We start from the raw sequence: 12,667 nt of genomic DNA, 5'->3' as shown, positions 1-12,667 counted from the left end.
CTGAGGGCTTAGGGCCCCATCTTAACTCTTATCTCCTTCACTGTCCATGCCGTCCTCCTGTCCCCGCTGGCGGCCATCGCACTGCCTGTGGAAGGGATAGCTGCCAGTGGGACTGACCTTCCCCGCCCCTTCCCTAGCCAACTTCACCTTGCCCGACGTGGGCGACTTCCTGGACGAGGTGCTGTTCGTGGAGCTGCAGCGGGAGGAGGCGGACAAGCTGGTGAGGCAGTACAACGAGGAAGGCCGCAGGGCCGGGCCACCCCCCGAAAAGCGCTTTGATAACCGGGGTGGCGGTGGCTTCCGAGGCCGTGGGGGTGGCAGCAACTTCCAGCGCTACGACAACCGAGGCCCTCCGGGAGGCAACCGTGGAGGCTTCCAGAACCGAGCAGGAGGCAGCGGTGGAGGAGGCAACTACCGAGGAGGTAAGAGATCAGACTCTGGCCTTGCTTCCAAAGCCCCTGTGCCCACTCGTGTGCCCCAATACTCCTCAGGGGGTTCCGGGTCCCACCTCGGGACCTGGCACAGGCCGGGGTTAGAGAATTTAATTTGCATCCTCCCTCCACTGTCTCTGCCTCGAAGTGTCTTTATTATAACTTAACAAATATGTCCTGAGCCCTGCTCCGTTTCAGTGCTATGCCAAGGCATTCTGATGATGCAGCTGGGGCCCAAATACCTTAGTAGCTTCCACCCCACCCCCCACCCCACCCCCCCCAGTGAAGCTGCTGGGGACATGCAAGAGATGAGAGTTGAGTAAGGGCTCTGAGAAGAAAGGGCTCCAAGGCCACCATGCGCAGCCAAGATGAACGGGGCACAACCGTCATGTTCTCTCACCCTGGACCCCACCCTGTGCACCCTGTCCTGCTTCCTAACCCCTCTTCCCAGCTCATGCCACAACTGTTGGGGTGTGGTCACCGTCCAGCCATAGTAGCCCACGGTCAAGGTTGCCAGGACCCCCATGGTGCACCCTAAGAATGACAGGCTCTCATGGGTCTCCAACCCAGGCTTCAACCGCAGCGGAGGTGGTGGCTACAACCAGAACCGCTGGGGTAACAACAGCCGGGATAACAACAACTCCAACAACCGAGGCAGCTATAACCGGCCGCCCCAGCAACAGCCGCCGCCCCAGCAACCGCCACCCCCACAGCCACCACCCCAGCAGCCGCCGCCGCCACCCAGCTACAGCCCTGTGCGCAACCCCCCGGGCCCCGGCAGCTACAAGAACAGCAGCATCCCAGGCTCCAGCGCCAACACCAGCACCCCCACCATGAGCAGCTACAGCCCCCCACAGGTAAGGGGCCACCCTGGCCTTTTACATGGCAGGGGACCAATCAGAGGGGATTGCCTGTGCATGCTTGCCTCCAACCTGCCTGCAACTGCTTTCCCCTTACAACCTGCCCTCCACAGCACACTCACGTCCTGGATGGTGGATCACTGGCCCCAGACCTTGTCTTCCCTCATACATCACCACTCCACCCCATTGAGCTATACTCACAAGCCCTGCCTGGCAGCCACCTCCTATGCCAAAAGTCAGAAGACCTTCCTCCCAGCCCCACAGTACCCTGGCTGCTGAGTCTCCCCCTATGAGCCTTACCTGGCCCCCAAAGGACTAGAACTAGGGAAGTTAGAACTCACAGGCCTAGTACACTGTCACTTGAACCATGCCTCTAGCCCTTTTCCATTTGTTATTTCTGGGGTGGGGCCTGGGCTCCTACCTGTGCCTCCCCGGGTTACTGGCCCTGATAGGTGCCGTGGCACTGTACCACAGTGGTGAAGGCTTTGGGATTCGGTTCTATGACCTTGGCTCCATGATTGCTCCTTGTTGAGGTTCTAACTGCCTCTGGGCGGGACTCCACATCCATATACTCCAAAAATCTTGTTTATTGAGTGTTTATTGAGTTCGTTGGAAATTCAAGGCAGTGGCAAAGGCTAGGTATGTGGTGGTCCTTGTTTTATAGAAAATGAAGCCAACTAGCGGGGCGCTGGTGGCTCACGCCTGTAATCCTAGCTACTCAGGAGGCTGAGATCTGAGGATCGTGGTTCAAAGCCAGCCTAGCCCGGGCAGGAAAGATCGTGAGACTCCTATCTCCAATAAGCCACTAGAAAACCGGAAGTGGCGCTGTAGCTCTAGTGGTAGAGTGCTTGCCTTGAGCTGAAGAGCTCAGGGACAGCGCCTAAGCCCAGAGTTCAAGCCCCATGACTGACAAAAAAAGAAAATGAAGCCAGCTCCCAAGTGAAGCCTTGTTCCTGGCTCCCCATGGGTCTCAGAGATGAGGGCCGAGCTGATCCCCTCCAGTCTAGTCAGGAGCAGTTTCACAGCTTTGGTGTTTCTCTCCACTTACAGCCGAGTTACAGCCAGCCACCCTACAGCCAGGCAGGCTATGGCCAGGGCTACACAGCCCCACCGCCTCCACCTCCGCCGCCACCTGCCTACAACTATGGGAGCTATGGCAGCTACAACCCGGCCCCCTACACCCCTCCACCACCTCCCACAGCACAGACCTATCCACAGCCTGCCTATAACCAGTATCAGCAGGTAGGTGCAATCAGGGGCCCCAGGACTTTGAAGGCCCTGCCTTAGCCCTAAAATGGTAGGCAGCCGGCTGGCCTCAAATAAGCCCTTGTCTAATTCAGCCAGATGTAAACACATCTGCACTGGCTGTCAGCAGTGGAGTCCTGCCCAGGCCCACGCCCCCCATCCCATGCCCACTATAGCTGTCTTCTCACTGATTTGAGGACTATGTCCAGATCTGGGCCGGCCGGCCATTCAGTCCCTCAATGCCCCCACGCAGCATCGGCTCAGTCATGCATCCTCCCAAGGTGCCCATATGTGGGCCCTGGGGAAGAGCGGTTGCTGGGCAGAGCTCACGTGTTCTGTCTGTCCACAGTACGCCCAGCAATGGAACCAGTACTATCAGAACCAGGGCCAGTGGCCACCATACTATGGGAGCTACGACTACGGGAGCTACTCTGGCAGCACACCTGGCGGCACCAGCACACAGTAGCGGAGGCCAGGACTCCTCCACCAGCGCCTGCCTGCCTGACCGACCGCCTGCTCCGGCCCTCCCCACCCCTGTGGGTCCCGGGCCGCAGGGGGCGGCACATCCTGGGCTGCCTTCCTCCAGAGGGGACGGGGCGTCCTGAGCCGCCTTCCTCCAGGGGGGACGGGGCGTCCTGAGCCACCTTCCTCCAGGGGGGACGGGGCGTCCTGAGCCACCTTCCTCCAGGGGGGACGGGGCGTCCTGAGCCGCCTTCCTCCAGGGGGCTTCTTGCCCATCTCAGGCCAGGCATTTTTCTCTGGATTCAGATAGGCAACAATGACCTTTTATTTTCTGTTTATCCCCCCCCCTTTCCACTTTCCCTTCTTCCTCCTCCTCTTCCCCCCCCACCCCCCAAGTCCCCATCTCTTTTTTGACTAAAGAGTGCCCCTTCCGCCTTGGTCTCAGTGACTGGGGGGGACCTGCCTGTCCGCACCCCCAGCCCAGCCCCTTCATGCAGTTGGTTGTAAATTCTTCCAGGAGCTGTTTTACTGTCTACTTTTCAGGATTAAAAAAAAAAAAAAATCAAAAACTTAAAAAAAAAAAGTTTAAAAAGCAAAATGTGGAGGGAGGAAGCAGTGACATATTTTTTGGTAATTATGCTTTTTTTTTAATTTTTAGAATTTGTCTGTTTTTACTGTGGGTCGGCGTTGATCCTTCAAAATAACCCATTTCTTTGCTGAGTTCAGGTGACCGAGGAAGAGCCACACCCTCGAAACAAAAAAAAACAAAACCACAAAACCATCTTGAAGCTAACTTTTTCTACGATGTCTCAGTCCCCCATGACTTTGCACACGAGCTTCTTTGTTCGGTTGAATTGTAACTGCTTTTTTGTATTTGGAGAGAGTGTGACTATTGAACTTGAAACCTTTTCTTCCAGGTGTCCTGGTAGTTTCTGGGGGGCTCAAATGGGTGAGAGGGTGAGGGGAAGATGGGGGGACAGGGCACCTCTCTCCCCGGTGCCAGAGCCCAGGGTTTTCCTACATCCATCTCAAGCCCTGCTTCCCCCTTCTCCCAGGTGTTTTAACAAGCTCCTGACAACACCGCATTTACCAAGAAATGTTTCTGCCCCATTTTGTTTTGTTTGAATAAATGAGATGGTAGCTCCTAGAAGAAGGAAGCAGGCTCAAGACCCTGAAAGTGGCTCAAGTCTCTGAGGCACAGATGAGGCCCACAGCAGACACAGATGAGGCCACGGGATGGGGAGCAGACTGCTCTGTGGAGGCCATCCCCAGGTATCACCTGACCCTGGGCATGGGCAAGGCTTGTGGGCTTGTACTTAGCACCAGACTTCCTGTCTCCTGTGCTATATAGGCTGGTTGTTAGGGGCGTCATTTCTCAGCCAATCCATGCTAGGTGCTGGTCCTAACAAGGTAATTAGCCTTGTTCTCATCCCCAGTTCCACAGAGCACCACCAGCCAGGGTCCATTGAGCGTCTGGGCAGTGTGAGCACCAGGTTTCCTAGGCCTCGTGTGGCATCTCCATTCCTATAGCCATTGTCCTCCTAGCAACTTCCATTCTCTGTCCCCAGGGCATATGTTCTCAGGTTAGGAGCTGGGAGCCCTGGAAATCTGCAAAAGCAAGAGGGGGCTGGGTTGATCCAACTGAACATAAGAAGCCAGGGTTGGCTGGATGAGGGCAGAGGGCCTGGGTCCCCTAGTCTGGAAAAGTCCCATTTCTGGGCAGGCGCTGCTCAATGGCGCCCTCTGCTGACACTTCCTGCTGGTGCATCTGTAGATTCCACACATGAATTATTGGTTGCTGTCCACGACTCAGACTGAGGAAGTTCTTCCTCTGTTCTTAGCCAGTCCCAGTTTCCTCCCAAGTCCTTACTCTGATCCTCTTGCCCAGTCCCTGAAGGATAAAGCTAAAACCACTTAATAGGATTTAAGAGGGTCCACATGATCTGACACCTGGTGACCCTTAGCAGCTTTGCCCTCTTGGACTGAAATTCAGACCAGTGGTTCTTCCTAAGAACCATTCCTTTTTGGAACCTCTCATTGCCATGGGCCTCTGCTTGGGAAATTTGCATACATTTAGGGTTTTGCCTAAAGATTTATGAAAGGGTCTAGCGGAGTGTAGTGGTGCATGTGTATAGTCCCAGCACTCCAAGGTGGAGGTAGGTAGATCCTGAATACATGGCCAGCCTGGGCTTCTATGGGGCTCTCCAATCCTGCCCCATCAATTTAGAATCTTTCCTCTTTCCTGGCCATACTGAAGGACTTAAAACAGGAACTACCTGCCGGGCACCTGTGGCTCACGCCTGTAATCCTAACTACTCAGGAGGCTGAGATCTGAGGATCATGGTTCAAAGTCAGCCCAGGCAGAAGACTCATCCGTGAGACTCATCTCTAATTACCCACCAGAAAACCGGAAGAGGCACTGTGGTTCAAGTGGTAGAACACTAGCTTTGAGCTGAAGTGCTCAGAGATAGCACCCAGGCCCAGAGTTCAAGCCCCATGACTGACCAAAAACAAAACAGGAACTACCTATGTCTATGTCTACCTATGTCTCCTGCCTCAGACCCTTCTCACGCCAACAGCTGCTCACTTTTTAGGTCTCATCCATGTCCATTAGCCCTGGCCACTGGTGCCTGGAGATGTCTGTGGGCATAGACCCTGAAAATGAGTCCTTACCCATCCCATAGGGCAATTGCCACCCCTGTACCTCCTCCACAACTGCAGACTTCCTCCAGAGATTGGGCACACAAAGTGGGAAGTTCTACTTCTGATACCACCAGCCGCATGGCTATTTTGGCACAAGTAGTTGAGGCTTAGTACAACATATTCCTTGAGGTGCTGAAGAAATGGGAGATACACAGGGGTCTAAAAAGAGCTCAAATATGTACAGACTGAACACGTGGCTCAGTGGTAGAGTGCTTGCCTAGCAGGCATGAAACCCTAGGTTCGATTCCTCAGCACCACATAGACAGGAAAAACGTGGAAGTGGCACTGTGGCTCAAGTGGTAGAGTGCTAGCCTTGAGCAAAAGAAGCTCAGGGACAGTGCCCAGGCCTAGAGTTCAAGCCCCAGGACTGGCAAAAAAATAATAAAAATGAGACAGCCCCAGGTCTTGGAAAGTGGTCTCTCAGCCGACCATCCCAAATATTAAGCACACCCCGAAGGGTCTCAACTCCATTCCTTCTTGACTGGAAGGTCAACAGGCCAAGGGAGAAGGTGAGCTTGCGCATAAATAAGGAAGTCCCCCCTGGAGCCGGAACTTTGGTACCGCTCGGGGTGCAGTGCAGCACCGGACCAGTGGAGCGGGTGCACCCGGAAGTGGGAGCTGAGCGCGGGCGGGCGGATCGCTGTGCGGAGTCCACGGCGGCGGTGGACGGGACGGAGAGGTGTGACATGGAGGCCGGGGCTGCTCCGGCTGCAGCGAGGGAGCCTGTTGAAGGTGAGATGCTGGCCAGGCGGAGACCGCGGAAGGGAGTCGCGAGCTGCCACCAGGAAGTAACTCCTTGGGAACGCCAAGGGGGGCTCTTTCTAGTGGGACACCTGCTCCCAGCCCTTCCTGCCCGGCCACCACGGTGTCCACCGTAACTTGTTATGGCTTCTTCTCCATTTCCTCCCCTGAAATTAACGTTTCCTGTGCCCCAGGCTAGCCCATTTCCTTACCAGCCTACTCCTAAATGACTCAAACTTCTTCTCAGCCCGGGGCTAACTCTTGTTCTCTGACCAGCCCTCCTAATTCCTTATCTGCCCTCTGCCAAACTGAGCTTTCTTTTGCCCCAGGTTAGACCTTCCCCCGCCCCATGCTGTTTCAGGCAAGACCTCCCCCCTGGTTCCAGTCTGTCTCTTTCCTCGTTCCATTTTAAATCTGTTCCCTTCAAGTCTGAGGCCAAGCCTGCCTTTTACACCCTTTCTGTACTCCAAAGTTTCTTTAGGCTGCTTATCTGTACCTAAAATGCATTTGCATTTGCTTGTCTTATTTGTGTATCTGGGCCTCTCATGCCTGCCTGGGACTTGAACTCAGGGCCTTGGCGCTGTCCCCGAGCTTTTTCACTCAAGTCTGGAGCTCTGCCATTTGAGCCACAATTCCACTTTCAGCTTTTTGGTGGTCTATTGTGGATAAAAGTCTCGCAAAGTTTCCTGCCCCAATTGGCTTCAAACTACAGTTCTCAGATCTCAGCCCCTGAGTTTGCTAGGATTACAGCCAGTAACTCCTGAATTCAAGCCCCACAAGTACCAGCACACAAAAATAATGTTTGCAACCACCCCCTCCCATTCCCTCATCTTTCCTTCTACTTTGCTAAAGCCAAGGAAACACAGCACACTATGTGTTTTCAGTAATTATGCTCTTGTCCGTGTCCCTACTTAAGTCAGGTTTAGCCAGGCACTGGTGGCTCACACCTGTAATCCTAGCTACTTAGGAGGTTGAGATCTGAGGATTGCAGTTCAAAGCCAGCCTGAACAGGAAAGTCCGTGAGACTCTTATCTCCAATGAACCACCAGAAAACCAGAAGTAGTGCTGGGGCTCAAGTGGGTAGAGTGCTAGCCTTGAGCTGAAGAGCTGAGGGACAGCGCCCAGGCCCAGAGTTCAAGCCAAAAAAAAAAAAAAAAAAAAGCCTCTCTCTCACTGTGAGCCCTCCTGCCAGGCCCAGGACACAGCCAGCACCCAGTACGGGTGAGCCAACCCAGGGAGGAGCACACAGACCCCTCCTCGAATGCCTTCCCTTCCTCTGCCCCTGCCTCTTCTCTCTGAACTAACAAACAATACCCTCCCCCCCTCATTTTCCTCAGGCTGTGCAGAGCCCAAACCTGGATACTGGGGGGAGCTGAGCCAGACCCCTGTCCCATCCAGACCCCAGGACAAGGAGGAGGTGGCACAGAGCCCTCTAGAGGCTCTGGACAGTGACACTCCCGGGGCTGAGAACGCAGCAGTGAATGCCATGCTGCGAGCCGTGGCTGCCAGCCGTCTGCCCGTGTGCAGCCAGCAGCAGGGCGAGCCTGACCTGACCGAGCGCGAGAAGGTGGCCGTGCTGAGCCAGCTGTACCACGAGAAGCCGCTGGTGTTCCTGGAGCGCTTCCGCACAGGCCTCCGGGAGGAGCACCTGGCTTGCTTTGGCCACCTGCGTGGTGACCACCGGGCAGACTTCTACTGTGCCGAGGTGGCCCGGCAGGGCACTGCCCGGCCCCGCACCCTACGGACCCGCCTGCGAAACCGGCGCTACGCAGCCTTGCGAGAGCTCATCCAAGGTGTGCAGGGCACTTGGGCAAGAGGGAGAGAGAGGAAAGACTGAGGCAGGGAGGGAAGAGCAGGGACACATGGGGAGAGCCTGGGAGGTAGGTTTGGTTGGTTGGTTGTTTTTTGGGTCCGTTTTGGGGCCCTGGGCGCTGTCTCTGAGCTCTTTTGCTCTACCACTTTGAGCCACAGCACCACCTTCAGATTTCTGGTGGTTCATTGGAGATAAGAATCTCACAGGTGGGGGGGGGGGGGGCCGCTGGGAAGGTGGCTCAGTGGTAGAGCACTTGCCTTGCATGCCTGAGGCCCTGGGTTCGATTCCTCAGCACCACATAAGCAAAAAGAAAAAAGCCCGAAGTGGCGCTGTGGCTCAAGTGGTAGAGCGCTAGCCTTGAGCTGAAGAGCTGAGGGACAGCACCCAGGCCCAGAGTTCAGGCCCCACGACCGGACCCAAAAAAAAAAAAAAAAAAAGAATCTCACAGGGACTTTTCTGGCCGGGCTGGCTTTGAATCTCCATCTTCAAATCTCAGCCTCCTGATTAGCTAGGATTACAGGTGTGAGCCACCAGCACCCTGGTTGGGAGCTAGGTTTTGGACAAAAAAAGACTTGGAGAAGATGAGATTGAACTAGGGAGAGGGGTGGAAACAGGCCCTGAGGAAGTCAGGGGAGAGGATTTAGCAGCTGGCAGTTGGTGGAGGTACTGGGGATCCAGCTCAGGGCCTCGTGCCTTGAGCCACAGCCCCAGTCCTTTTTATTATCCATTTTTGTTTTGGTTTGGTTTGGTTTTGGGGTTTTTTTTTGTCAGTTGTGGGGCTTGAACTCGGCCTGGCCACTGTCCCTCAGCTCTTCAACTCAAGGCAAGCATTCTACCACTTGAGCCACAGTGCCACTTCTGGCTTTTTCTACTTATGTGATACTGAGGAATCGAACACAGGGCCTCATGCATGCAAGGCAAGCATTCTACCAATGAGCCACCTTCTCAGCCCCTTATGGTTTTATTTTTTCAGGTAGGGTCTCACGCTTTTGCTTGAACTAGCCTAGAATGAACTAGTCTAAAATTTTTCTGTTTCTGTATCCTGAGTTCGCTGAGGAATAGGGGTGTGTGCCCTCACACCCAGCCATACAAGCATGATCACACATCCGTGTGTGGGCCCTGTCAACTCAGACACCACTACCACCACCAACCCTCTGTCTGTATGTCCTCTTTACAGGAGGCGAGTATTTCAGTGATGAGCAGATGAGGTACCGTGCGCCACTGCTGTACGAGCAGTACATCGGCCAGTACCTCACCCAGGAGGAGCTCAGTGCCCGTGCCCCAGCCCCTCTGGCGGCCCGGCCCGGCTCCCCCAGCACCCCTGCCTGCCCACTCTCCGACCTGCTGCTCCAGTCCTACCAGGAGCGCGAACTGCAGCAGCGTCTGCTCCAGCAGCAGGAGGAAGAGGAGGCCTGCTTGGAGGAAGAAGAGGAGGAAGAGGACAGTGATGAGGAAGGTGCGGGCCAGCAGCAGGGAGACCCCAGTGTCTTCCCAGTGCCCTCTCAACCACACTCCTCAAAGGAATCGAGTGATCCCCACTCCTGGCATCCATTCCCAGGGTATCCTCTGCCTGGAGCCCCCTCCACCGCCTCCCTTCAGCAGCCCCCGTGGACACCTGTTCTCCCTTCACAGACCAGAGGTCCAGCAAAGACTCGGAAGCCTGGGTGCCGGACTCGGAGGAGAGGCTGATCCTGCGGGAGGAGTTCACCAGCCGGATGCACCAGCGTTTCCTGGATGGCAAGGACGGGGACTTTGACTACAGGTGCTCCGCGCCCTGCCCCCTCCAGCCCCCCCTCAGGCCAGCACCCACGGCCCCAGACCCCTTGCAGGTCCTTGTGTCTATTCAGCATGGCTCTGCGTCGTGGTGTTCGAAGGCCCCAGGAGAGTTCCCAGGCATGGGTGCTGGGGTCAGACAGGCCTGGCGTGTTGATCAGCCAGAGACAGAACCAGGGAAGCCTGCGCTCAACCTTGAGTCTCACAGCCCTGCCTCAGTTTCCTCCTAAGATGTGAGAACTGGACTCACATCGACTCAGTTTCACCCTGGAGAGTGACAGCAGCCTGGCAGCCCTCCACTTCCCCAAGTCCCCTGGTGTGCCCAGGGTACCCCACCTCTTCCCAAGGCCCCCGTTTCAGTTACTGACTCCAGTGTAGCCCGAGGGAGGCGGGAAAGTGATGGAAGCAAAGGGAAATGGTTTGGCCCCCCACCCCAAGCCAGTCAGTCTACCTCGTGGTCCCCAACACGGGCCCATGAGGAACATGGGACCGGTGCGTGGCAATGCATGGCGGTCAGCATCCTGACCCACTCCAGCATCCTCCAGCCCAAGTCCATCACAGGACAGCCACAGGGTGGTGGACAGAGGGCTGAGCACCTAAGTGAGCCGACCCAATGCCACCCCTAGACCCAGTGTTCAAGGACAGTGGAGAGGGGAGCCCGGCATGTCCTTCTACCACCATTCGACCCACATGCCTGCCGTATCCTGGCACCTGGATCAGATGGACAGTCCCCCTGTCTTGATGTCCCAGTGATGGGCCTTGCAGAAGCAAGCAGGGCATAGAGGCGGGGTGCCCTGGGGTCCCGGAGGTAACACCTGCACACGGAGGCCAGTGGCAGATCGGAAGTGGAATCGGACTTGAGGAGCCTGCCACTTGGGGTGACCCCCTCACCCTGGAGCCAGGCAGTCCCTCCCCCTACCAGTCACCAACCAGCCCTGCCTTTTCTGCCCCCTCCCACCCCCGCCCTATGGAGATAACACCATCCTGGTGAGGAAGCCTGTGTATCACCCCCTTCCAATGACCAGAAAGGCCCAGCATCCCCTGCAAGGGTCAGTGCGGACCTGATGGGCAGCTGCCTCCAGGCACCTGGGCCTCTGGGCCCTCACAGCCTCCTCCCCCTGCAGCACTGTGGACGACAACCCCGACTTTGACAACCTGGACATCGTGGCCCGGGACGAGGAGGAGAGGTACTTCGATGAGGAGGAGCCCGAGGACGCGCCCAGCCCAGAGCTGGGTGGAGACTGACCATGGCACTGCCCTGGCCCGCCCTGGCCCCGGCCAGGAAGCTCCCCGATGGCAGGATGGCTGCTTAGCCACTGGGCCGTCTGCCCTCCCCCTCCCCCTCCCCCTCTTTGCCCCTTCCCATCCCCTGCCTCTGTCTTGTGCTCCCTGTGACTCTGGGCTCCTTCCATGTCTCTCGCTCTGTCTCACTCTGTGATCTCCCCCTTTTCCTGTCTCTGCTCTGTCTCTGCCCCCCCACCCCCATGCCTTTGTCACATTCTCTCCATGCGTCTGGCCCAGAATGAATGTCTACCCCCTTGTTCAAGGCCCATGGTACAGACCAGTTCACCTGGGGCCCAGCCCAGATCTGGCCTTTCTCTACCTGTCTACCGGCTGCCTCGTTGTACCTCTTAGAGTCTGTCTGTCCTTTCCACGCCCCTCTGTCCCATTCCTCTCCCAGCTGCCCATTGCCCTCCACCCCAGGCCTCACTACGCCAGGGGGACCCCACTGCGGCCACTAGCTACTGCTTCTCCCTTAGGAAACTGGCAGAAACACGGCGGGGGAGGGGGGGAGGCAGCTGGAGTGAGGGGAGGGGTTCCCCCTGCCCAGCCACAATTTTCCCTTTCTTCCCGTCCTCCGCCTCCCTCTCCTGCTCCTGTTTACTCTCCCTGAATCCGCACAGGCTGTTATCATGGGCCTGAGTCATCTCCCACACAGCCTGCCCCGTCCCGCCCCCAGCCCGCCACAGGGCCGCCCCGCAGCCCCCCGCCGCCCAGCCTAATGGGAGCCAGATGGCCGCCTGTGACTCAGCCTGTGGGAACCCAGGCATCCCACCTTCCCATGCCCCGTGCCCCCCCACACACACATACACAAGGGGCTGCTCATGAGGTGGGGGGCGGGCAGAGGCTGAGGGGTGGCCAAGGCTGGGCTGTGGACACTCCTATGAGACCAGCAGCTCCACACCTGAAAGACACCGGCTCCTGACCCCAAGGCCTTCATTCTGTGCCCTGGGTCCCCTGCCAGAAGCAGGTTCAAGGCCAGCCCAGGCCTGAGCCAGGGACCTACCTCCAAGCAGCCCCGGACCTGATTGTGCGGCCAGGGAGGCCTAGCGCAGCCCCACAGGCCAGGTCCCCAGCTGGGCCCAGGTGGTGCCGTGGACTGGCTTCCTTAGGTGGGAGACAGGAGAAGAGGCAGGTGCTGCCCCGAGGCTTCCTGGGGGGCCAGGCCCCGTCCCACACATCGGCCATCTCCACAAAGGACAGCAGCTTGGCCCAAGACACGATCCAGTGGGCCAACCCCACAATCCAGAAAGATAGGGGTTCTCACCCATGGACCCTGGGCTCCCAGGACCCCTTTCTGTGCCCGGCAGTACCAGGCAGCTTCCCCCAGGCTGCTAAGTAAACTCGTTTATGATCCA

The 12,667-nt window shown here is 57.0% G+C and overlaps 2 protein-coding genes across 4 annotated transcripts in view; both read left to right on the top strand.

Annotated features, from left to right (window-relative positions):
- Positions 1-3,914, top strand: part of LOC138812800 (heterogeneous nuclear ribonucleoprotein U-like protein 1) — a 29,164-nt gene extending 25,250 nt beyond the window's left edge. For all 3 annotated transcript variants that reach the window (XM_070001000.1, XM_070000990.1, XM_070001008.1), the window contains 4 exons: positions 138-422; positions 1,002-1,288; positions 2,342-2,533; positions 2,886-3,914. In XM_070001000.1, the coding sequence (XP_069857101.1) occupies positions 138-422; positions 1,002-1,288; positions 2,342-2,533; positions 2,886-3,002 (881 nt within the window). In that variant the 3' untranslated portion in view covers positions 3,003-3,914. The remainder of the gene's footprint in view (positions 1-137; positions 423-1,001; positions 1,289-2,341; positions 2,534-2,885) is intronic.
- Positions 3,915-6,317: 2,403 nt separating this feature from the next.
- On the top strand, positions 6,318-12,667 carry LOC138812792 (coiled-coil domain-containing protein 97). The gene is made up of 5 exons (XM_070000977.1): positions 6,318-6,433; positions 7,780-8,235; positions 9,433-9,711; positions 9,888-10,017; positions 11,153-12,667. Exons 1-5 carry the CDS (start codon positions 6,388-6,390, stop codon positions 11,271-11,273), a joined length of 1,032 nt encoding a protein of 343 aa, XP_069857078.1. The 5' UTR covers positions 6,318-6,387; the 3' UTR covers positions 11,274-12,667.

Source organism: Dipodomys merriami, unplaced genomic scaffold (genome assembly GCF_024711535.1).
Source record: "Dipodomys merriami isolate MVZ:Mamm:240054 unplaced genomic scaffold, mDipMer1.0.p SCAF_106, whole genome shotgun sequence".
Lineage (NCBI taxonomy): Eukaryota > Metazoa > Chordata > Mammalia > Rodentia > Heteromyidae > Dipodomys > Dipodomys merriami.
This window is presented reverse-complemented; position numbering and strand designations above follow the sequence as displayed.

Excerpts from the sequence above, each read along its gene's own strand:
- LOC138812792 (XM_070000977.1), top strand. The coding sequence starts at position 6,388 with ATGGAGGCCGGGGCTGCTCCGGCTGCAGCGAGGGAGCCTGTTGAAG. Across the intron at positions 6,434-7,779 it reads AGCGAGGGAGCCTGTTGAAG|GCTGTGCAGAGCCCAAACCT; the intron begins GTGAGATGCTGG and ends CATTTTCCTCAG. Across the intron at positions 10,018-11,152 it reads GACGGGGACTTTGACTACAG|CACTGTGGACGACAACCCCG; the intron begins GTGCTCCGCGCC and ends CTCCCCCTGCAG.